Raw genomic sequence first — 25,258 nt, 5'->3', positions numbered from 1 at the left:
CGTTGATGATGTTGTGTATTTTAGGCGCTGTGTCATCCTGTGGAGGAATAGGGCTGGTCACTGTGGTAGTTGTAGTCGGGGCAAACCTTCTGAACCAGCTTGTAGTCCACGCTGTAGAAGGCTATGTAGATGCATATGACTTTGAACGGCTTGGAGCACAGCCAGGACACGTGGCTTTGGGTCTGCTCCTGGTAGCACACCTTCGAGGGGTCGAAATTGCACAGCGCCGTCTTCTTGTTGCGGTCCGTTTTCTCGTACTCGATGCGACAGTTGAAGGATTTGGTGTCTTTTTGCTCCAGCGTGGACTGCTGGGCGATTTCAAACTCCACGACCTTCGACGGGGGGACCAGGCTGACCGAGACGTTGCCCAAGCCGGTGGAATTGTGGCGAAAGTAAACGCTGAAGGTCCCGTTTCCGTGGTCCACGATCTTCCCGGTGATGAGCAAGTTGAGTTTGACCGTCTTGATGTTGGAATGGAAGTCCCCCCATCCGAACATCTTCTTGAATTTTCCGGTTTTGACGATGGGCCGGCGTTTGGAGCGGGCCTGCACCGCCTGGGTGTCTGTCTGATTAGATAACCAGTCCCAGAAGTCCTCCATGTTCTGTAAATAAGTCAGCTCCCGCATGTTGCTTTTGAGCCCGGGGGAGGCGCGAGCAAACAGGCGCAGGGGGTTCAGGAGGCGGGGACTGGCGCCCGTGGGAGACATCTTCTGCTCACGGTCGCCGAACTCGATCAGCTGCGTGACTCCGGCGTGCACTTTTCTGCATGTGATCTGGGAAATAAGAGAGAGAAGAGGTTTAGTCGGAATTGCATTTTGCTGAACGCGATACAGTAATGCACGTCGTTTTAACTCTGGGGGGGCAATTGTGTTTGATCTTTTTTCTTGTGACCTACATTTTCAAACACAACCTTTATGTATATTTCAATCTGTTCACAATTCCATGCAATTATTCAGTATGTAAGCTCAATTGTGACGTTGCATTGACTGAACCTTCATGTGACCTACTTTTGAGCCCTGACCTGCCGTTTGACAATCTCAGCGATACAGATATTGAACTGCTTAACGCATTCCATGATTAAAAAACTAATCGTTTTGCTGTTATAGTGTTAAAAAAATTATACTGTTATGAATGGATTGCACGTAAGGTTCTGCAATGTTGACAAAAATGTATAGTTTTGATCTCTTGATATGAATGATTTTCAGTCAGTATTTTAACAAAGCGTCAGGAAAGTGCTAAAATGTGTCTGTAAATGTCTTCATTAAGGGTTAAGTATTGCACAAAACATGAATGAATCGTAAAATGAAGCACAAATGCTGAAATATTGCGTTATTCCCTTGTTTGGGAGATCACACCAAAGGTTCTGCTGCTTTTTTAATGTCCTTTTTATTAGTTTTAACTGTAGAATATACACTTTTTCTATTTCAGAAAACTCCAAAACAGCCATTGAAATACAACACTTTTTTCAATATATCTAACTGGACATTTTCGTGGTGAATCTTCTTTGTTTCCAGTTTTGTACACTTCTATTGTGTACTAAAGCAACCACTTCACTTTCATGTATGAAAATGAATGCATCGTCAGTATTTCGGATGTGCTAAAACATGACAGTAAATAATGCAGCGTGGGTATAATTACACACAAAAGTGACTGGATATCACGTAATACACCCTTCCACAGCATGTTTTTTAAATTATCTATTTTTAATTAGCTTTTTTAAATATTTAAATATTACACTTGATATTTAAATTTTGCATTGCTCCCAAACATATCCATTTTTAATTCCACCATCTCCCTCTCCTGTGTATAAATGTGTGTGATTGTCGCCGCATCAGAGTACAACCTTATTCAAATGCACCTCTATCGAGTCTGACCTCTCACATAAAACAGCACCGGTCATAACGCGAGCACCTGTACCACATGTAGCAATATATTAGAGGTTAAAGTGACTCTAATGACTCGCTAAATTAAACGAGGTTGAGAGCTTAATCCGGCCAGTGCAGCGCCTCAAAGCCACTTCGGCTTCGGGAGCCCGTCCACTTCGGATGGAGCTTTAATAATTCACCGCGATGAGCTTAGCCACTTTTATTGGTAATTAGTCGAGCTGGCGTTTCCTCCGGCCCGGCTGCAGAGATCAGGCAGAGGCGCAGATGTTGGAAGCACGTGTGCGAGTTTACGCCGAGCGGCAAAATTACCAGACTAATTATAATTTTGCTCCGAGCTTCTGAGCGCGCGTGCGGAGCTGACAAACCGGGGCCTGTCTGGCACAATCTGTTTCGCCGTCGCATTACGCCGGGTTGAGTTTCCATAAACCTTTTTCATTACACGTTTACAAGCGCCATTGAGATGTAATGCGGTGTGACAAATGCAGCGGCACCTCAAAGAAGGAACAACAAATGATGGAGGATTATCGTGGTACGTGTAAACCACTTCAAGGTTTTGGTGTTCAGTTGTGTGCGTAAGGACCACTCCGATTGGCTGCTGGTCAACTTGTGAACAACACAATGAGACGGTGCTTCTTCTAAGGCTGAAAACGTGTGCCAAAACGGTGGAAAAGGTGCAAATAAAGTGTATTATAAAGGTAAAAACATGTGGGTTGATAGTGGAACATGCACTCCGGTAGTGACATGTTTCCCTTTGTGCTTTGTTCTCCACTGTGCACCAGGTGAACACGCCCTTTAGATCTGCACAGTTTTACAGAAGGAATGTAATTGCGTTTTTTTTGTGATTATATTTGCAATGTGAGGATCAGGCTCAGAGTGCACTTGTTAAACTGTGACTGAAAAATGTTTTCTAAATACCGTATTTTCCGGAGTATAAGTCGCACCGGCCAAAAAATGCATAATAGAGAAGAAAAAAACATATATGAGTTGCACTGGAGTATGAAATGCGGTTGCAAGTGTGAGAATAACAAATAATATCACATATAAGTTGCTCTGGAGTATAAGTATATAAGTATAAATATAAGTAAAAGTCGTACCTCGGCCAAAACTATGAAAAAATTTACGATTTATAGTCCAGAAAATACGGTAAATTATTTGAAGGTTTTTCTTTGGAGAATTACAGGTCACATATGGAGAGAATCCATGTTTTTCCGTGTATTGTTTGAGTGAAAAACTGTAATTGAATAATTGAAAGATGGAGCACTTTAATGTCATAATGCGAAACGCTCCGTGAAACAAACATGTGTCTGACCTTTCAATCAATCAAACTTTACTGATCAAACGCTTTCACTTAATTCACACATTTTTCAAGAAAACTACACAGAAAAAGATCCCAAAGCAATTCAATCTCTTCTTAAATCTTTTCTCAGCCTCCTTTGATGGGAGCTCTAATCACTGTGTACTTAACACACATCTCACGGTGCGTAGCTGTACGTACGTGTGTGTTAATTAGATTTCAGTGCCATAACTTTAATGCTAACATGGCCCTCTCTCCCTGCTCTGCCCTAAAGCTTTATGTTCTCTCCACGTGCTGTCATCCCGCGCCGCTTCAGACCAGCAAAGCCCCAGCGCACAGGCTTGTGTCCTCTGAGCGGATCTCAGGTGAGCCTAGCATGTAGCCATTGTAATGGAAATGAGAAGTTTAAGCGTGATGAGCAACTCGGGAAATTGCCGTGACAACAAGGGGCTCATACCAGGATCTAATGCGACGCACTGGGGACTTGAAAGCTCCTACAAGGCACGCGACTTTAGCCGCTTATACTACTGTTTCTGCGTCTTAGCAGTACCAGAAGAGGATTGAGGCCAGTGCTCATATTTGTACAGTCGCTTTACCTCAAACTACTATTATCACTGCTATTTCAAACATTTATTCACTCTTAAACAATAAGCTGCAAAGGATGCATCGACTTAAAATGATCCTCTGGTCATTTTTAGTGATTCTTGTTTTACAAGTCAGTGTAGATGAAGGTCTGGCCTGAACGATGGTCATACATTCATTTGTTAGTTATTTGTTTTTGTAGATGATTGGAGCATTATTTCGAATAACAAATGAAATCTGATTCATTGCACAGCCATACACTTAATAATTATTGAATATAGTAAACAACTCAAGATACATGTTTTGGTAAACAAAGCAGAGACATTTCTATGGCCAGTTACCCACGGCAACTTTAAACATTTTGTAAAGTGATATTTGAGAATGGCACATATTGAAGTCAGAAAATCTGTATAACAGCGTTTTTAAAAAGCAGATTCAATGTAAAACAATCCTTAAACAATGAAAACCTTTCAGATTAGACGGGACTGAAATCTCAAAAAAGTGTCATTTCAGAATTGTTGTTTTGGAGATAATTAACCTAAAAAAAAAAACTAAAAGTGTAAATTCTCAAAAAAGTGTATGACGTGACATCTTTGCCCTTTTTTAACACATTTTATGGTCTATTCACATTTTGAGCAAGACTTGAACTTAAATCGAGACATTTACAGGCACATGTTTAGCACATTCTGGAAGCTTCTTTAAAATATCACCTGAATATAGTTATCAAGACAAAAAAATGATATTCATTTTTGTAAATTCCGTCCATCCCTATTCCAGATAACAGACTATTACAGATTTCCCACTAAATCTTTTATAATCCGACATTTTCTAATAAATCTCCGATGCACAAATGTGAAACTACTGTCTGCAAATGTACAGGAGGCTGTGGCTCCAAAACCAGTGAGTTTAGTACAAAACAAGTGTGTGGAGAAATGAGGCAAGGTCTGATGAAGGAGAATCTACAAAAGCTTAATTAAGATTTCCTAATCGCGGCTGCTGTGCTGGAGGCGTTTCAGGGCGACTTGAAACAAGACGTTATTATGATAATAACTGCAGACTTATGGAGCTCATTCCACCAGCGCCTGGCAAAGAGACGACGGGTGCGGGTTTGTTTCTACTCCTCTTAGTCCAACATCAAAATATCCCAAAGCACAGCCACAGTGCTCAGAGTACAGCAGGGGTTCTCAAACTGCGGTACCGGGCTGGCAACACTGTGTGATTTATTCGTTTTAAAAAGGGTGAACCCATTTCCCCCTGTGTATTCAGTTTAAATGTGTTTTTATATATACACTTGCTCATTCACTACATCATAATTGGGACTAAACCCGAGAAGTGTTATCAATTCATATCCAAATACAAAGATACAATAAATCAAATATAATTACACACTCTAAAAAATATAATAATTATAGGAAGAACATTTTAAATACACTGACCTATGGTATAGTTTAAGGGCATTGAATAATTCAAATGAAAGAATTGAATTCTTTATAAATCGATAACATGTTATTAGAGTTTTGGTTCTGAATGTTTAAAAAAAAAAAAAAAAAATCTAGAATGTGTCTGAATTGGCTTTTATAGTGAGTGATTATTCCATTTGCAGCAATGTATGTAACATTTCCTGTATAAAATTAGAAAATGTAATATAAAGATGTGTTTTTGTAAAGATTCTTTTCAAAATAATAAAACAAAAAATCCACAATTAGGATGTGAGGAAAATGTTGGGGAAATTAAGTTTGGACCAATACAAAGAAAAATCTGTGCCAAAACTGACTGTTAATGTCACTGTTTTGAGGATTTTAATTCATCCATGGGGTTAGATCATTCTGGAAAATGTGTTTAGATTTGTAATTCAAGTTCAAAGACAAAATCCAGCTTAAATGAATGAAACCAAGTCAGGCTTATGCAAACACGCTGGTCTTATTTAGTGTTGCGTTGGTTCTTTTACCTACGTGTGGCTCATTTAACTGCTGCTGAGAGCTTCGTCCGGAACCAAAAGGACAACAAAACATATCCAAATCTAGCTTATAAACTTAGCCACTTATGTAAAGTATCCAGTTGTACTACTGCGGTCCTGTTTTTATTAAAAGCCATATTTCCTGCTTCACTCCTGGTGTATTGTTAGTCCTTTCTGCTTTAAAGCCAAACACTTTCTGAGATGGTACTTGACAGTCTTGAACATATGTGTAAATGAGAGTAAATCTGTTGCTTCCTTAATCACGTCTCTCCTCTAAATGACAAACACTTGTAGTTGATTGTCTAATAAATCTAAATTACATGAGTTAATACCTTTTGGGGTGCTAATAAATCAGAGTGGTTGGCTCGGTGCTGACAGGTGTGGTGCTGCTCCACACTGCTTCACACATCTGTCTCTGTGCTGACAGAGACTTAATCCACTTGTAAAAACTCAATAAATATTCTAGCACTTTTACACGTACAAAACTACAGGATTTGGAACTCATATTTGCATCAAAAAAAAAACAAAGCCAAGAAGAAATGGCCTATATGAGTGGTGGATTTGTCCATTTAAATGTTATTTCTGCACTTATACTACATTTTGAATTTGAACGAAGGTTTTCTTTTGTCCTTGATACTTATTGTCTACTTTTATACTTCAAACCATTCAAATACATGGTGTAAGAAAGGTTAATTACTGGAGTTGTGTATAGAATGCAGCTTTCTCTATATGATTCAATTCAGAGTCAGTTCACCCACATTTTATTATTATCTGCATTAAACAGCCATAGAATATTGATAATAGTTTGTTATTAATGAATGAATTTTGTTAAAGCAGCACTAAGTGACTGTGACAAAAGAGCTCCTCCCCCTGCAGCTCACATGGTCAGGAAATAGATGTAAAATCTTTTTTTTTTTTTTACTTTTTTTCAAATCATAATAAGACAGTCGAGTCACACACAAAAACATTTAGCATTGCCAAAAAAAAAAAGAGTCAGGGTTTCTCAGGAGAGTTGTCTTTTAGTCGATGTCGGCAAACATTTTCCACCCAGAGACAGCAGGGGGCGACGACGACTGCCACTTCAAACGCCCCAAAGACACATATTCATCAATCACAGGACTTACAAAGAGGTTCAGAAAGGTGACAATTATACTTAGTGCTGCTTTAATGGCAATAAAGCTTTTCCTGATTCCAAAAATGAAGGCTGTACATACAGGTAACTCCTTCACCTTTTAGCAAGGCTGGTGTGCACGGTGGCAGAGTGGTTAGAGCTCTAGCCTTACCATAAGGAGATCATGGGTGTGTTTGGTAGACTGGAAACTGTAAATTAACCTTAGTGAATGAATGTGAGAGGAAACGTTCATCTGTGTGTCTCAGTCTCTGTGTTAACCCTGCGATGAGGTCCAGGGTGTGCCTCGCCTAAGGCCCAAAGTCACTGCGATAATAAGCAGAAGAAGATAAATAAAAGTTTTTGTACTGCAAAGAGGTCATTTTTGTACTGCTTTGTATTTCTTGCAAACCCAACATCTTGTACTGAGAATATTATAATATAATATATAATATTGTTATAATATAATATTCTCAGTACAAGACGTTGGGTTTATATTATATGATTCAGTCAGTCTGAATCATATATTATGCGTAATGACAAGTAATCATCACTAACGACAAAAGAAAATTGCAACATTGTGCTTTATCTATATCTATATCTATATCTTTATCTATTTATACTGTCGCATTAAAGACAAATAAAGAGTAGACGGCAACATTCAATTTAATAAACACAACAAATACTCAGTTTACTCCTCAAATGTTTGAACTCTTCATACCAAATGCTGATTGTTGACTTGATTTGAAAATGTCGCAAAATCAACACAACAAACGCACAAGCTCCAGCTCTTCAGACGACAACAATCACTACAACACAATCCCCCAGATCTTTACACGGCTCAAAAGCACAGAACCCGCCTTGTACGTATGGTCTGGTACTGTCCGTACTTCCTCCTCTTGTGCTCAGACAAACTCACAGGTAGATCTGGAAAAAACACCGTATTTCCAGCCTTTCATCATACATCAACAATTATAGCATTACTTTGTTGTGCCGGTGTTAAAAGTGCATTCACGGCTCACTTTCTCTCTCTCTCTCTGTGTGAATCAAACTGGAAAATATTATTATTCAAAATGCAATGTCCTCTCCTAAAAGTGCCCTGAATTGGAGGCGTTTGTACAGCATAAAAAAACAAAATAAGTACAGCTTTGAAGTAAACAAGGCTGTTAGAGAAAGTGATGTTTCTTTTAAAGTGTTTGTCTTTTTCTTTGGAGGAAACATTGGGGCTTGTGGTGTGGCATGCAAAGCTTCCAATGTGGTTCTGTTATTGTGATTATTATATCCAGAAATGTAAAGACACACCGTGTAACCTTTCTGATGGAGGACGTGTCCATGAAAAATGTCCCACAGTATGATATTAAACATGTCTGTCGCCGTGGAAACAAGCGGGTGATGCCCAAGTTACAGATGCGTAAGAATGCGAGTTTTTTTAAAGCTATAAAAACATAAATTAAAGAACTAGAATTAAAAGTTTAACACTGGTGAATGTTCCAGGCAAAGCAACATGTAACCTATAAAAGTTACATAATACACCTTTAATAACTAATAATTAGATCAATATACTAATGATGTATAAACTAAACTTCTCCAATTGGGCTTTATTAACAACACAACAGTAATACATCTTGAGGTTTGATATACTGTTTTAGAAAATGTTTCGATAAGGAATAATATGAAAAAATAATAACTAAATGATGCCACAATGACAAAATAAACCAAAAGCAAAAATGATTCCAGTAAACCCTCATTGAAACGTACAATACTGTTAAAAGCACAAATAATTAAATGTCTGTCTGTAAGGAATCAGGGAAGTTACTTATGTGATTAATGTTATAGTGTGCTACAAAAAATATGAAAAAGATCTCCTCTCATGTAAAATAAACCTATATTAAACACCCAAAACACATTGTGGCATTTATCATTTATCAGTTTCTGCCAACAAACCGCTCTATATAACGGCTTTTCCATGTTTTTTTGTACTTTGACGAGAGACGGTTAATAACCCACAAACTGAAACCTCAAAAATCACCACAAACTGATTAAATACAGATAATTTGAGCCGTTAGTGCACGTTTTCTTTGGAGTTTACACTTGTTCACGTTAGCAACCGGAACCAACATGGCGGCGGGCGGCGTTGATCGAGCGATATTGTCATTATTGTGAAATCTCATAATCGTACCATGTCGTTTATTGTTGCAAATGAATGTAAAAGTGATTTCTAGTTCCTTGTCATCTGTAAATCCTTGTACCGCTTTATAACCGAATCCTCGACGTGGCATCTGTCCGACCGTTCACAGTCTGGAGTTCTTAGTCGAGCGCCGCACTAGGACGGCTCAGGCTGGACGTCCATCTGTAAAGAGCCAATCAGAGCGTCTGTCTGCCGTCCCGCGGGCGCACACATCTTTCTCAGACCTGACGGGAAGGTAATTGCCACGGCGACCACAACTAGCCTCTGGAAAGTTATTAGGAAGCAACTGACATCTGGCATCCAGTTCATCTGTAAAAATGTAGTTAAAATGCGTTCAGCGGTGATGGGGTTATAAAGACTAGATGGGATCTTTAGAATCAGCCCGGGAGTTGGTGCAATACAACGCCGTACGCCAGGAAGAATGCAGCAACAAACAAACAAAGATTTGATTAAATGCAAAAGTAATACGTGTAAACAAATGTGGCGTAATACGTTGAGCAGTGATGTTGTTATAAAAGGCTCATCATTATAATCAGCCAAGGTTATGATTTACTACAAACCTCATAATCAAATAAATGTGCAAAAAAACAATAACATTGAAGGTTAAAAGCAACAACTATAACATGTTAACAAATATGGGTCAATATATGAGGATTAGAGTCTACTATAAATAGTAAAATGTGTTGCAAATTCAAAATAAAGTACTGTAAAATTTATAATAACATCAACAATGAAATTATTATTTTAACTTTAATTTAACTTCATGTAATGAAGTCAAATCTGTTTTTCCCCAGTACAGATGTATTATAAAAGCATCTATTTGAAATGAGTCTGTCTGCATCTAATTATAGAGCGTTTTATTCTTGTGCTATTAGCATGCTAATGTTTGTTAGCTTTGTTTGCTCGCTCTCTCTGAAAGTTGTGAAAAGAACTTTTAAACTTAATGAATATTTAGGATGTCCAGATGCGGCAAAGACTTTAAAATGAACTGTTGCTCATGTTTTAAAACAGTAAATCAGGTACAGCACCTTTAAACTTCATAATATAACAATGTATTCCATGTATAACAAATACTCAGTTGCTATTTTGTCATTTGTAATTACACTAATATTACAGCTACCATTAGGGCGGGCAATATTGACTGTGAATGAGTATATAAATACTTTTGGATAATCCCGATGATGAGATTCAGTCAATTTCTTGGCAATAGCTGAGGTTCAAGTATAGTACAAAATGGACCAAAAATGAACAGATATATCACTTATTGTTTGGAAGACGACATAATACGTTTCATCTCTCCAGCTCTTTTTGTGAGCTTTTCAATTCAATCGTTTTTATTATAAAAAATACACCACAGCAAGCAACAATTTCCATTTTCATACCTTCTACCTGTTTCAACTGGTCATCTCTACTTTCTTTGTCTACATTTGCATTTACTCTATTGTCTATGTTGTTCCGGTACATAAGGTCGTGATATGCGTCTGGGGGCAAATTGCTTTTCAGCCTTGGTTCCCACAATAAACAGAATGGGTAATTAACCTGCTCATCAGTGCAGCGCACCACACTCCACGCTGCGCCCGGCGTTCTTCATGGATTTATTTGTGCAAATCGACCTCGCTTTAGTGGTGCAATTCGTTTGGCCGCTAATTTTCTGTGTCCGAGGCTTCATTAACCTGATGCCTTTCCGGCGAACAGCAAATCTGGACATTTGGTGGAAATGACGGCGCCCTGTTACAGCAGAGGCATTTGGTGATACGTCTCGTGTGGGACAGCAGCCGTGGACTCAGTACCACTGCTAAACATGAAGTACAACTCTGATTATATGATAGTCAGGATAAGGTTGTTCTGTGGTACTTAAAGTAGTTAAAGAGCACTTTAAGTTCCGGCTATTCGAAACGTCTGCAATAATTGAAGTGTTTTTATTCAAATCTGTTGGTTTCATGGTTTGTCAATCAAAGAAAATAGTCTTAATGACATTGTACAACTGATACAACTGATGTAAATTAGAGTGTTTTGTTTACTTACTTACCATTAGTATTAGTATTTTTAGTCTCATGCTAGCTATTTTTACTTTACTTTATTTTGTTTTATTAGGCCCGAGCGCCACAAGCTGGCGAGAGGCCTATTAATCTCGTAAGGCCGTGCGAAGCACGGCTGCGAGAGTGCGCACGTAGTGCGCACGAAATCGAGCGCGAAGCGCTCGCCCACTTCCAAACACTCACTAATGCACTCCTTCACTCATGCACGCCCCGTGCATACTAATTAGTTGTAGGAAAATGGAACATTACCGTTGTAAACGGGCGAAGCCCGTGCAAAAGTTCGCACTAAACGAGCACTTTATAAAGCACTCATTTGCGCTAAGTAGCTCACGAATACGTTCCCCATCTCTTGCATGTTCCATGCATATAAGCATGTAATGCAAAAATTGAACATTATTACTGTATAGAGGGCCAAAAACACAAAGTGGGCGGAGCCCACTCAAAATTAACGAAAGTACCCGTCAGTGACCAGGGACCCACACCATGAGGTAGGAAAGCGCGAAAATGTATAGTTTATGATATTTGAAAAATGGGAAACATTGTTTTCGCATCGGAATATTATTAGGCCCGAGCCCCAGCAGGGCGGAGGGCCTATTGCTCCCGCAACTGTTTGACCCGTCAAACAGTTGCAACGCTGTTTGCCCCGTCGCCCCTGGCAAGTACAGTGAACTAGCCCATGCCGAAGGCATGGATCATGCATACTTACTCCTGCTATGACAGAAATAGTCAACAATTAGTGAATGGGCGTAGCCCATTCACTAATTGTTGACTACAGCAGCGCGAAGCGCTGCATTCCTCCAAAAACCCTCCTGGCATCGTCCCGTACGCGAGAATCCATGCCGCAGGCATGGGCCATGCTTGTATCTGCTCAAATCAATGGAAGTCTATGGGGAGTGGGCGGGGCATCCCGACGGAATAGGGAGTGACGAGCGCGTAAGCGCTCGTAATGATGATTCCACCCCATGGCGGCATCGGGAAGGCTTAGAGCTTTCAAACGATGTATCATTTGTTGTTATAGTGGAAACGGCTATATTGTTTTTGCTAAAAATATTATTATTATTTTTTTTATTAGGCCCGAGCGCCACAAGCTGGCGAGAGGCCTATTAATCTCGTAAGGCCGTGCGAAGCGCTCGGCCACTTCCAAACACTCACTAACGCACTCCTTCACTCATGCACGCCCCGTGCATACTAATTAGTAGTAGGAAAATGGAACATTACCGTTGTAAACGGGCGAAGCCCGTGCAAAAGTGCGCACTAAACGAGCATTTTACATTGAGATGACGACCGCGAACATTATTACTGTATGGAGGGCCAAAAACACAAAGTGGGCGGAGCCCACTCAAAATTATCGAAAGTACCCGTCAGTGACCAGGGACCCACACCATGAGGTAGGAAAGCGCTCGCAAATGGGAAACATTGTTTTCGCATCGGAATATTATTCTTTCTTCTTCTTCTTCTTCTTCTTCTTCTTCTTCTTCTTCTTCTTCTTCTTCTTCTTCTTCTTCTTCTTCTTCTTCTTCTTCTTCTTCTTCTTCTTCTTCTTCTTCTTCTTCTTCTTCTTCTTCTTCTTCTTCTTCTTCTTCTTCTTCTTCTTCTTCTCGGGACCAACCCCCCCATTTTTCACCCAGTGAACATTGACGAAAAGTCACAAAAATTTGCACACCTCTAAAAATCGTGCCTCTCTACATTCTGGCTATTTCCCTTTTCTAAAATTAAAAAAATTGGCGCGTCAGCGCCCCCAAATGTACCAAAAATGCATTGAGAGATGGGAAATGACCCAAGACCCAAGACCCCGAGAATGACTTCTTTGCGTGCTGTAGCTCACCACTGGGACAGGACTCACAGTTACTAATATTACTCACTGGACTTCTTCTTTAGAGTCTGTGTTTTAGTTATTTCTGGGTTTCTATAGGTCAGTGATGGTCAGTACAGATGGAGGGTAACGAGGGCTGAAGTCCACTTACAGAAATTCTTGGTCCTAGCAATGAATGGATTAAAAGGTGTGGCAAAGTAAAAATAGTAAATTTGAGTAAAATAACTATTTATAAATAATAGTACTAAACTCATGATCCTCGTCTCTGGGAAGAGTGGAAAAACCGTGCCTTCTGGTCATCCAAATGTACTTTCTGTCCGGACACATTTGTCAATAAAGAGCCAAAAAGAAAAGTAGTTTAAATAACCACTGCACTGCTCCCACTGTCTGTTCTGTGAGTTCTGACAGGTGTTTGAATAGATCCATGACTGTCACCTGTACAAAACCCAGGATCGTTTGTAGAAAGCTCCAAAAAGTTTGATTTGGCAGAATATCTCCCTTAAAGGTCCCATAACATGCAAAATCAACTTTTCAGAGCTTTTAACCTTCTTACATTGCTATTTGTGCTTGATATATGTACCCAGAGTGTTTTTTTGATTGATTCCCACAGTGTTTAGCTATAGTACAGACTACCTCCTTTCCTCCAATCTCCAAACTGACGGGGGGTGGGGCAAGACCGCGTCATAAGGGCAAGCACGCGTCATCATCCCCCCTCACCCGGGGGCGGGGCACACACGCTCTCTCTGAGACTACGTCACGGGTTGGGCGGGGGAGCCAGATCGCTCTTCACAAGGGTGGGGGCGAATATCAAACCAAGCCGTTTGCATTTCCGGGTTGGTGAGGGGGTCCAAGGTCTGGGTGATATTTCTTAACTATTATGTTAAAGGTTGAATGGACAATTTTTTTGGCACAAATCTAAGTCTTATTTCCTCGTGGTGTGGACGGCCCATTAGTCCTGCCACGTATCAATCATAAAACGCACCTATCTCTCACCTGCAGCCTCGTGTGGCTCGTCCCACGTTTCCGCGTGTCTAAGCACATGGATCTATCATAATATAGTTCCCTCAGTGTACGGGGCAAAATGAAGACGGAGAAAGACAGTTCGAGCTGACTCAGAAGTGGACAGAAATCTACGGGAGACGAGAGATGCGATGCGATCCGTTGCGCTAATAAACAAACGCACGTGTGTGTTGTATCAGTCCACACGGGGGAGTGGCATGTGCACTTCCACCTGAGTTCTCAAATCGCCGAAAAATCGTCCATTGCGCCTTTAAGGGTGTTGCTCAACCCTTATTATTATCAATTATACACTTAGGATAGACTACGAAACGTGAAAAAAAGCATGTTATGGCACCTTTAAGGAGAGATTCTCCTTGTTGCCCTCTGGGGGGCGCTACCTTGGCCCCAGAAGGAAAACAAATCCATTTACCAATTACTTTATTTCCTCTGCCATTTTACTTTTAAACTTCACATTCACTGTAATTAGGCATATGCAGTTTTTTTTAAACATTGCTTTAACTGTTGTTTTGGGTCTTTTTGTTTGTGTCTGTGACTTTACAATCATTATTTCTGAACTGAACAATAGACAAACATTGACATCTTGTCTCAGACACATATCTTAAAATACTGAGACCAGAGTCATAACATTTTGTTAATATTCAATGTAGCTTAAGATTTGCAATTATTTAGACTCAAAGTATAATATTCACAGAATTCTCTGGTTCTTTCATTGTTCATATTTTTTTTCTTTTCGTTTTTTTTTCCTTCATATAACCAGTTGTAGAAAATGGTTAGTTTAGCTTGAATAGTCCTTTGCACCATTATCTCTGTTCACAGTATTCAGCCATCACTAGAACAAGCATCTCCGCTCCCACAGAGACACGCCCTCCTCCTGGAGTTCTGCTTTTAGGGCCTATCATTTACAGAGCTCTCAGACAGTGATGGGCCCCGGGGCCAAAGAGAGTCTGGACTAGTGCTGATCATCAGAACAGCCTCACCCTCCTCTCATGTCTGATCTAATCAGAGAAGGAACAGGACCGCCACGTGACACATGACACATGACACATGTCACATGACACATGACACATGTCACATGACACATGACACATGTCACATGACACATGACACATGACACATGTCACATGTCACATGTCACATGACACATGGCACATGTCACATGACACATGACACATGACACATGACACATGTCACATGTCACATGTCACATGTCACATGACACATGTCACATGTCACATGTCACATGGCACATGACACATGACACATGACACATGACACATGACACATGTCACATGTCACATGACACATGTCACATGACACATGGCACATGGCACATGTCACATGACACATGACACATGACACATGACACAAGTCACATGACACAAGTCACATGACACATGACACATGTCACATGACACAAGTCACATGTCACATGACACATGTCACATGTCACATGACACATGTCACATGACACATGACACATGACACATGTCACATGACACATGACACATGACACATGTCACATGTCACATGACACATGTCACATGACACATGACACATGTCACATGACACATGTCACATGACACATGACACATGTCACATGACACATGACACATGTCACATGACACATGACACATGACACATGTCACATGACACATGACACATGTCACATGTCACATGACACATGACACATGACACATGTCACATGACACATGTCACATGACACATGACACATGTCACATGACACATGACACATGTCACATGTCACATGACACATGGCACATGACACATGTCACATGACACATGACACAAGTCACATGACACATGACACAAGTCACATGACACAAGTCACATGACACAAGTCACATGACACATGTCACATGACACATGTCACATGTCACATGACACATGTCACATGACACATGTCACATGACACATGACACATGTCACATGTCACATGACACATGTCACATGTCACATGTCACATGTCACATGTCACATGACACATGTCACATGACACATGTCACATGTCACATGACACATGTCACATGTCACATGACACATGACACATGACACATGTCACATGTCACATGTCACATGTCACATGACACATGACACATGTCACATGTCACATGTCACATGTCACATGACACATGACACATGTCACATGTCACATGACACATGACACATGTCACATGACACATGACACATGACACATGTCACAGGACACATGACACATGTCACATGACACATGACACATGACACATGACACATGTCACATGTCACATGGCACATGGCACATGGCACATGGCACATGACACATGACACAAGTCACATGACACATGACACAAGTCACATGACACATGACACAAGTCACATGGCACATGACACATGACACATGACACAAGTCACATGACACATGACACAAGTCACATGACCAAGTCACATGACACATGACACATGTCACATGACACAAGTCACATGTCACATGACACATGTCACATGTCACATGACACATGACACATGTCACATGTCACATGACACATGACACATGACACATGACACATGACACATGTCACATGTCACATGACACATGTCACATGTCACATGTCACATGACACATGTCACATGACACATGTCACATGTCACATGACACATGTCACATGACACATGACACATGTCACATGACACATGACACATGACACATGTCACATGACACATGACACATGACACATGACACATGTCACATGACACATGACACATGACACATGACACATGTCACATGGCACATGGCACATGGCACATGACACATGGCACATGGCACATGGCACATGGCACATGACACAAGTCACATGACACATGACACATGACACAAGTCACATGACACAAGTCACATGACACAAGTCACATGACACATGACACATGTCACATGACACAAGTCACATGTCACATGTCACATGACACATGTCACATGACACATGACACATGTCACATGTCACATGTCACATGACACATGACACATGTCACATGTCACATGTCACATGTCACATGACACATGTCACATGACACATGTCACATGACACATGACACATGACACATGACACAAGTCACATGACACAAGTCACATGGCACATGACACATGACACAAGTCACATGACACATGACACATGACACAAGTCACATGACACAAGTCACATGTCACATGACACATGTCACATGTCACATGATACATGTCACATGACACATGACACATGTCACATGTCACATGACACATGTCACATGACACGTGACACATGTCACATGTCACATGACACATGTCACATGTCACATGTCACATGACACATGTCACATGACACATGTCACATGACACATGACACATGACACATGACACATGACACATGACACATGTCACATGACACATGTCACATGACACATGACACATGTCACATGACACATGACACATGACACATGTCACATGGCACATGGCACATGGCACATGGCACATGGCACATGACACATGGCACATGGCACATGGCACATGGCACATGACACATGACACAAGTCACATGAAACATGACACATGACACAAGTCACATGACACAAGTCACATGACACATGACACATGTCACATGTCACATGTCACATGACACATGTCACATGACACATGACACATGTCACATGTCACATGACACATGACACATGACACATGTCACATGACACATGACACATGACACATGTCACATGACACATGTCACATGTCACATGTCACATGACACATGTCACATGACACATGTCACATGTCACATGACACATGTCACATGACACATGACACATGTCACATGACACATGACACATGACACATGTCACATGACACATGTCACATGACACATGTCACATGACACATGACACATGACACATGTCACATGACACATGACACATGACACATGTCACATGACACATGACACATGACACATGACACATGACACATGACACAATGATAAATAATAACTGTAATTAATAAAGCACTCTTTAATTGACATTTTGTTAGTTATAATGTACTGACACAGAAGCCCACAAAGTGCTTAACACTTTGTGCACAGCCTCGACCAAATCATGTTGTACAAATTGACACATATTTATTCGACTCGCGGGTCTTTCTGTGTGAAGTTTGTCTCTCTCTGTGTCTCAAACCAAAACATGCACCAGGTAAAGTCCTCCAGCTCATGTCCTGACCAAGAAGGCACAAAGACCGGGAGACGTGTCCCCAAGTCCACTGCTCCTGAAGTCTTCTGAAGGATGGGGCCAGTGGAGGGTTGCAAGGAGTGACAGAGGAGGGACAGAGGAGGGACAGAGGAGGGACAGAGGAGGGACAGAGGAGTGACAGAGGAGGGACAGAGGAGTGACAGAGGAAGGACAGAGGAAAGACAGAAGAGGGACAGAGGAAGGACAGAGGAAAGACAGAAGAGGGACAGAGGAGGGACAGAGGAGGGACAGAGGAAGGACAGAAGAGGGACAGAAGAGGGACAGAGGAAGGACAGAGGAGGGACAAAGGAGGGACAGAGGAGGGAAAGAGGAAGGACAGAAGAGGGACAGAAGAGGGACAGAGGAGGGACAGAGGTGGGACAGACGAGGGACAGAGGAGGGAAAGAGGAGGGACAGAGGAGGGACAGAGGAAGGACAGAAGAGGGACAGAGGAGGGAAAGAGAAAGGACAGACGAGGGACAGAGGAGGGACAGAGGTGCACTGAGGGACAGAGGAGGGACAGAGGTGCACTGAGGGACAGAGGAGGGACAGAGGTGCACTAAGGGACAGAGGAGGGACAGAGGTGCACTAAGGGACAGAGCACATATTCCGCATTCAGTGACATGTTCTAAACCCGTGACAAACGTGTTTAAGGGGGAAACAGAGGCTGACCCTCTCTTCTCCTTTTTAGAGATGAACCTCGTGTTGGCACTGGGCCTTTTTAAAACACGTCTGTCACACATAATGTGCATTTCACATTTCTCCAAACGTCTGGAACCTCCTTTGGCAGAGCTCTTAGCTCTGAGCTCACTGAGCTCTGAGCTCTGCACTGAGCTCTGCACTGAGGCAACACAGTCAATCGTGAAAGAATAGATTTGTACCAGTGCACCATGTTTATAAAACACTTTAACACTTTGACACTCCAGTCACTTCGTAGTCTCTAAAATGTTAGAAAAATACAAATACAATGAATGAGTCGCCACTTCCTGTATGTATTTCAGTTCTTCATGCTTTGTATTTCTACAGATACTAATGAGGTTTTTTGTACTTTTTATGATCATTGTCACAGGAGGAGAATGTGATTCTGGTCCTATCAGCGGTTGATCTTCAGAAGTTTAGTCTGATATATTTAACGATCCTTTCGTCACGTTGTCCCTGTCTGCACCTTCCACACTGAAACATTTCCCTGAGCTGAAATGAGAGCAGAAGTGAGACAGGAGTGAAGCGAGTGAGGTTGTCATTAAGTTCATCTCAAAGTAACACCAGACTCCACAGTGTATCAGCTGCCAGAGTGTTCCCACCGAGCGCTCTAAAACACATCATTACAGTTCACAGCTTTTTGGGTCGTGCTGTGCGACGATTTTATTTGGACAAGATGTGTTTAAGTGTGAGCATATTTTAAGCATGTGACGAGGTTGATGATATACAGTGTGCACGAGGTTTATCCCATTATGTATTACAAGCACAACTCATTCAACAACTAATTTGAGTCATAATTTAGCCTTGACATATTTTGTTGACACAGCATTGCAGTAGCATGTAGCGTGTAGTTACCATTAGCAGACTTACATTTTTCTACAAATTTGTGCCATTGGACATCTTTATTGTCTTCATATCTGTGTTTGGTACATATTGTAGTTGTTGATACTGTATGAATGAGTTTGTATGTTACGTCATTAGATATTGTACTGTGTGTTTATGTATATGACGAGTAATAAATAGACTTGAACAGTGGGTGATGGAGCAGCTTTTCTACATTAAAATGAACGGTTTGTATAAGAGTATGTGATTAGCTTTATGAAATCAAACATTCTTAATGCAAACGTTTTTTTGTGATATTAACAGCCACATAGTGATTACTTTGTACGAGCGAGGACATCTGCTGTATTATTTTACATCCGGCTTCAGATCACAAAAGAAAATGAGTTCCACAGGCACCAAAACTCACCCGGGGAATTGGTGCATTTTTGACTTGAACATTTCACACATATGAACCTACTTCATATATATATCATATTTGAGTGGTGTGTGCTCTGGAGATAAATGTGGTGGATTAAAATCAGCCTCATTTGAATAAAATGCCCTAAAATCTGAATGTTTCAAGTGTCCTCCCCCACGGGAGTTAAGACGCACGGAATGTGGCAAAAGGCAGCGTTTATCTGAAAATGAACCGTAGGCCTAGTTCAAATCAAAAGAAAAAGTATGAATCCAAAAATATATTCTACATTTGCTTTGAAATTATTTTTATTTTTATTTTTAGGGCTTAATCAACATCAACAGGATGTGACAGTAGGACGCGGTCCTACAGTGGGACGAGGTCCTACAGTGGGACGCGGTCCTACAGTGAGTGGGACGCGGTCCTACAGTGGGACGCGGTCCTACAGTGAGTGGGACGCGGTCCTACAGTGGGACGCGGTCCTACAGTGGGACACGGTCCTACAGTGGGACACGGTCCTACAGTTGGACGCGGTCCTACAGTGAGTGGGACGCGGTCCTACAGTGGGACGCGGTCCTACAGTGAGTGGGACGCGGTCCTACAGTGGGACGCGGTCCTACAGTGGGACACGGTCCTACAGTGGGACACGGTCCTACAGTTGGACGCGGTCCTACAGTGAGTGGGACGCGGTCCTACAGTGGGACGCGGTCCTACAGTGAGTGGGACGCGGTCCTACAGTGGGACGCGGTCCTACAGTGGGACGCGGTCCTACAGTGGGACGAGGTCCTAGAGTGTGACGCAGCCCTACAGTGGGACACGGTCCTACAGTGGCACGCAGTCCTACAGTGGGACAAAGTCCTACAGTGGGACGAGGTCCAAACACAGATGCCTGAACCAGAGCTGCTGGGCTCAGATGAGGGAGCGGGGAGCGCTATGAGGTGCTTTAGTGGTGTGAGGTGCTTTAGTGGTGTGAGGTGCTTTAGTGGTGTGAGGTGCTTTAGTGGTGTGAGGTGCTTTAGTGGTATGAGGTGCTTTAGTGGTATGAGGTGCTTTAGTGGTGTGAGGTGCTTTAGTGGTGTGAGGTGCTTTAGTGGTGTGAGGTGCTTTAGTGGTGTGAGGTGCTTTAGTGGTGTGAGGTGCTTTAGTGGTGTGAGGTGCTTTAGTGGTGTGAGGTGCTTTAGTGGTATGAGGTGCTTTAGTGGTGTGAGGTGCTTTAGTGGTGTGAGGTGCTTTAGTGGTGTGAGGTGCTTTAGTGGTGTGAGGTGCTTTAGTGGTGTGAGGTGCTTTAGTGGTGTGAGGTGCTTTAGTGGTATGAGGTGCTTTAGTGGTATGAGGTGCTTTAGTGGTATGAGGTGCTTTAGTGGTGTGAGGTGCTTTAGTGGTATGAGGTGCTTTAGTGGTGTGAGGTGCTTTAGTGATGTGAGGTGCTTTAGTGGTGTGAGGTGCTTTAGTGGTATGAGGTGCTTTAGTGGTATGAGGTGCTTTAGTGGTATGAGGTGCTTTAGTGGTGTGAGGTGCTTTAGTGGTATGAGGTGCTTTAGTGGTGTGAGGTGCTTTAGTGGTGTGAGGTGCTTTAGTGGTATGAGGTGCTTTAGTGGTATGAGGTGCTTTAGTGGTATGAGGTGCTTTAGTGGTATGAGGTGCTTTAGTGGTGTGAGGTGCTTTAGTGGTGTGAGGTGCTTTAGTGGTGTGAGGTGCTTTAGTGGTGTGAGGTGCTTTAGTGGTATGAGGTGCTTTAGCGGTATGAGGTGCTTTAGCGGTGTGAGGTGCTTTAGTGGTATGAGGTGCTTTAGTGGTATGAGGTGCTTTAGTGGTATGAGGTGCTTTAGTGGTGTGAGGTGCTTTAGTGGTGTGAGGTGCTTTAGTGGTATGAGGTGCTTTAGTGGTGTGAGGTGCTTTAGTGGTGTGAGGTGCTTTAGTGGTATGAGGTGCTTTAGTGGTGTGAGGTGCTTTAGTGGTGTGAGGTGCTTTAGTGGTGTGAGGTGCTTTAGTGGTGTGAGGTGCTTTAGTGGTATGAGGTGCTTTAGTGGTGTGAGGTGCTTTAGTGGTGTGAGGTGCTTTAGTGGTATGAGGTGCTTTAGTGGTGTGAGGTGCTTTAGTGGTGTGAGGTGCTTTAGTGGTGTGAGGTGCTTTAGTGGTGTGAGGTGCTTTAGCGGTGTGAGGTGCTTTAGTGGTGTGAGGTGCTTTAGTGGTATGAGGTGCTTTAGTGGTATGAGGTGCTTTAGTGATGTGAGGTGCTTTAGTGGTGTGAGGTGCTTTAGTGGTGTGAGGTGCTTTAGTGGTGTGAGGTGCTTTAGTGGTATGAGGTGCTTTAGTGGTATGAGGTGCTTTAGTGGTATGAGGTGCTTTAGTGGTGTGAGGTGCTTTAGTGGTATGAGGTGCTTTAGTGGTGTGAGGTGCTTTAGTGGTGTGAGGTGCTTTAGTGGTATGAGGTGCTTTAGTGGTATGAGGTGCTTTAGTGGTGTGAGGTGCTTTAGTGGTGTGAGGTGCTTTAGTGGTATGAGGTGCTTTAGCGGTATGAGGTGCTTTAGCGGTGTGAGGTGCTTTAGCGGTATGAGGTGCTTTAGTGGTATGAGGTGCTTTAGTGGTGTGAGGTGCTTTAGTGGTATGAGGTGCTTTAGTGGTGTGAGGTGCTTTAGTGATGTGAGGTGCTTTAGTGGTGTGAGGTGCTTTAGTGGTGTGAGGTGCTTTAGTGGTGTGAGGTGCTTTAGTGGTGTGAGGTGCTTTAGTGGTGTGAGGTGCTTTAGTGATGTGAGGTGCTTTAGTGGTATGAGGTGCTTTAGTGGTATGAGGTGCTTTAGTGGTGTGAGGTGCTTTAGTGATGTGAGGTGCTTTAGTGGTATGAGGTGCTTTAGTGGTATGAGGTGCTTTAGTGGTGTGAGGTGCTTTAGTGGTATGAGGTGCTTTAGTGGTGTGAGGTGCTTTAGTGGTGTGAGGTGCTTTAGTGGTATGAGGTGCTTTAGTGGTGTGAGGTGCTTTAGTGGTGTGAGGTGCTTTAGTGGTATGAGGTGCTTTAGTGGTGTGAGGTGCTTTAGTGGTATGAGGTGCTTTAGTGATGTGAGGTGCTTTAGTGGTATGAGGTGCTTTAGTGATGTGAGGTGCTTTAGCGGTGTGAGGTGCTTTAGTGGTGTGAGGTGCTTTAGCGGTGTGAGGTGCTTTAGTGGTATGAGGTGCTTTAGTGGTGTGAGGTGCTTTAGTGGTATGAGGTGCTTTAGTGGTATGAGGTGCTTTAGTGATGTGAGGTGCTTTAGTGGTATGAGGTGCTTTAGTGATGTGAGGTGCTTTAGTGGTATGAGGTGCTTTAGTGATGTGAGGTGCTTTAGTGGTATGAGGTGCTTTAGTGGTATGAGGTGCTTTAGTGATGTGAGGTGCTTTAGCGGTGTGAGGTGCTTTAGTGGTGTGAGGTGCTTTAGCGGTGTGAGGTGCTTTAGTGGTATGAGGTGCTTTAGTGGTGTGAGGTGCTTTAGTGGTATGAGGTGCTTTAGTGGTGTGAGGTGCTTTAGTGGTGTGAGGTGCTTTAGTGGTATGAGGTGCTTTAGTGGTGTGAGGTGCTTTAGTGGTATGAGGTGCTTTAGTGATGTGAGGTGCTTTAGTGGTATGAGGTGCTTTAGTGATGTGAGGTGCTTTAGCGGTGTGAGGTGCTTTAGTGGTGTGAGGTGCTTTAGCGGTGTGAGGTGCTTTAGTGGTGTGAGGTGCTTTAGTGGTGTGAGGTGCTTTAGTGGTATGAGGTGCTTTAGTGGTATGAGGTGCTTTAGTGATGTGAGGTGCTTTAGTGGTATGAGGTGCTTTAGTGATGTGAGGTGCTTTAGTGGTATGAGGTGCTTTAGTGATGTGAGGTGCTTTAGTGGTATGAGGTGCTTTAGTGGTATGAGGTGCTTTAGTGATGTGAGGTGCTTTAGCGGTGTGAGGTGCTTTAGTGGTGTGAGGTGCTTTAGCGGTGTGAGGTGCTTTAGTGGTGTGAGGTGCTTTAGTGGTGTGAGGTGCTTTAGTGGTATGAGGTGCTTTAGTGGTGTGAGGTGCTTTAGTGGTGTGAGGTGCTCGGAGGTGCGCGGAGCACGATAGATTGAATCTTTCCCACAGTTTGTGGATCCTGTGTAAATCCTGCTGCATTAGACCAGGACCAGCCCAGAACTAAACCAAGTTCAACTAAACCACTTTAGTTTTAACGTCCTACTCAGGACACAAAGGTGTTCAATTTAAAACAATGTGATCCAAACACTGTGATCCGTACGATCCAGTGTGATTCGTACGATCCAGTGTGATCCGTACGATCCAGTGTGATTCGTACGATCCAGTGTGATCCGTACGATCCAGTGTGATCCGTACGATCCGGCGTGATCTGTACGATCCGGTGTGATCCGTACGATCCAGTGTGATCCGTACGATCCGGTGTGATCCGTACGATCCGGTGTGATCCGTACGATCCGGTGTGATCCGTACGATCCAGTGTGATCCGTACGATCCGGTGTGATCCGTACGATCCAGTGTGATCCGTACGATCCGGTGTGATCCGTACGATCCGGTGTGATCCGTACGATCCGGTGTGATCCGTACGATCCGGTGTGATCCGTACGATCCGGTGTGATCTGTGAACATTAGTGAGAAGTCACTTTTGTCTTTGGTAAATATGTGATGACTGATATGGAGCTGGTCATCTCATCTGTTCTTGTTCCTTCAGGTTCTAAACTGAAGCTTTGGATGATCTAGATTTAGACGAGGTCCACACGGCGCTGAGAGACCCGAGTGCCACTAATGCAAAACTGTAAATGAAAGATATCAAAGAGAGTCTGTTTTCTGTTTTTCAACTTTACAAAAACCACTACAGTGCAAACTCAACCACCAAGTGAAGAGTCCTTGACTTCTGTTTGCTCAATAACAGGTCAGGAGCTGTGTCCACCTCAAGAAAAATCAAACCCTCCATTTTGATGACGTCATCACTGCAGCTCTAAAAATACACAAAAAGATGGAAGTGTAGCTGAGTTTGGGACGTGAGCCTGTTTCCAGCACGTGTAGAACGGCACATCACTATCGCCCGCTCATGATGTCACTCCGGGCGGCTTTTATCCAGCGATTAGCATAAATTACAGCACATAACATAACCCTCCTTTGGCATAAATCACACCATGAAGGGTATTAGTCACTTTTGAAGTCGTCATGTCATTATTGCCATCTTTTCCCTGCTTCTAATGGAACTCA

The 25,258-nt window shown here is 42.5% G+C and overlaps 1 protein-coding gene across 1 annotated transcript in view; it reads right to left on the bottom strand.

The window, feature by feature from the left end:
- The window catches only part of nxph2a (neurexophilin 2a), a 39,708-nt gene continuing 14,450 nt past the window's right edge, over window positions 1-25,258 (bottom strand). Inside the window, exon 2 of the mRNA XM_072444072.1 lies at window positions 1-773. Coding sequence (XP_072300173.1) covers window positions 33-773 — 741 coding nt within the window. The 3' untranslated portion in view covers window positions 1-32. The remainder of the gene's footprint in view (window positions 774-25,258) is intronic.

The sequence above is a fragment of the Eucyclogobius newberryi genome, unplaced genomic scaffold, assembly GCF_026437365.1.
Source record: "Eucyclogobius newberryi isolate DKJ021-1_F unplaced genomic scaffold, fEucNew1.0.hap1 SCAF_14, whole genome shotgun sequence".
Taxonomy (NCBI): Eukaryota; Metazoa; Chordata; class Actinopteri; order Gobiiformes; family Gobiidae; genus Eucyclogobius; species Eucyclogobius newberryi.
The sequence above is the reverse complement of the archived record's forward strand: the minus strand, read 5'-3'. Positions and strand labels throughout refer to the sequence as shown.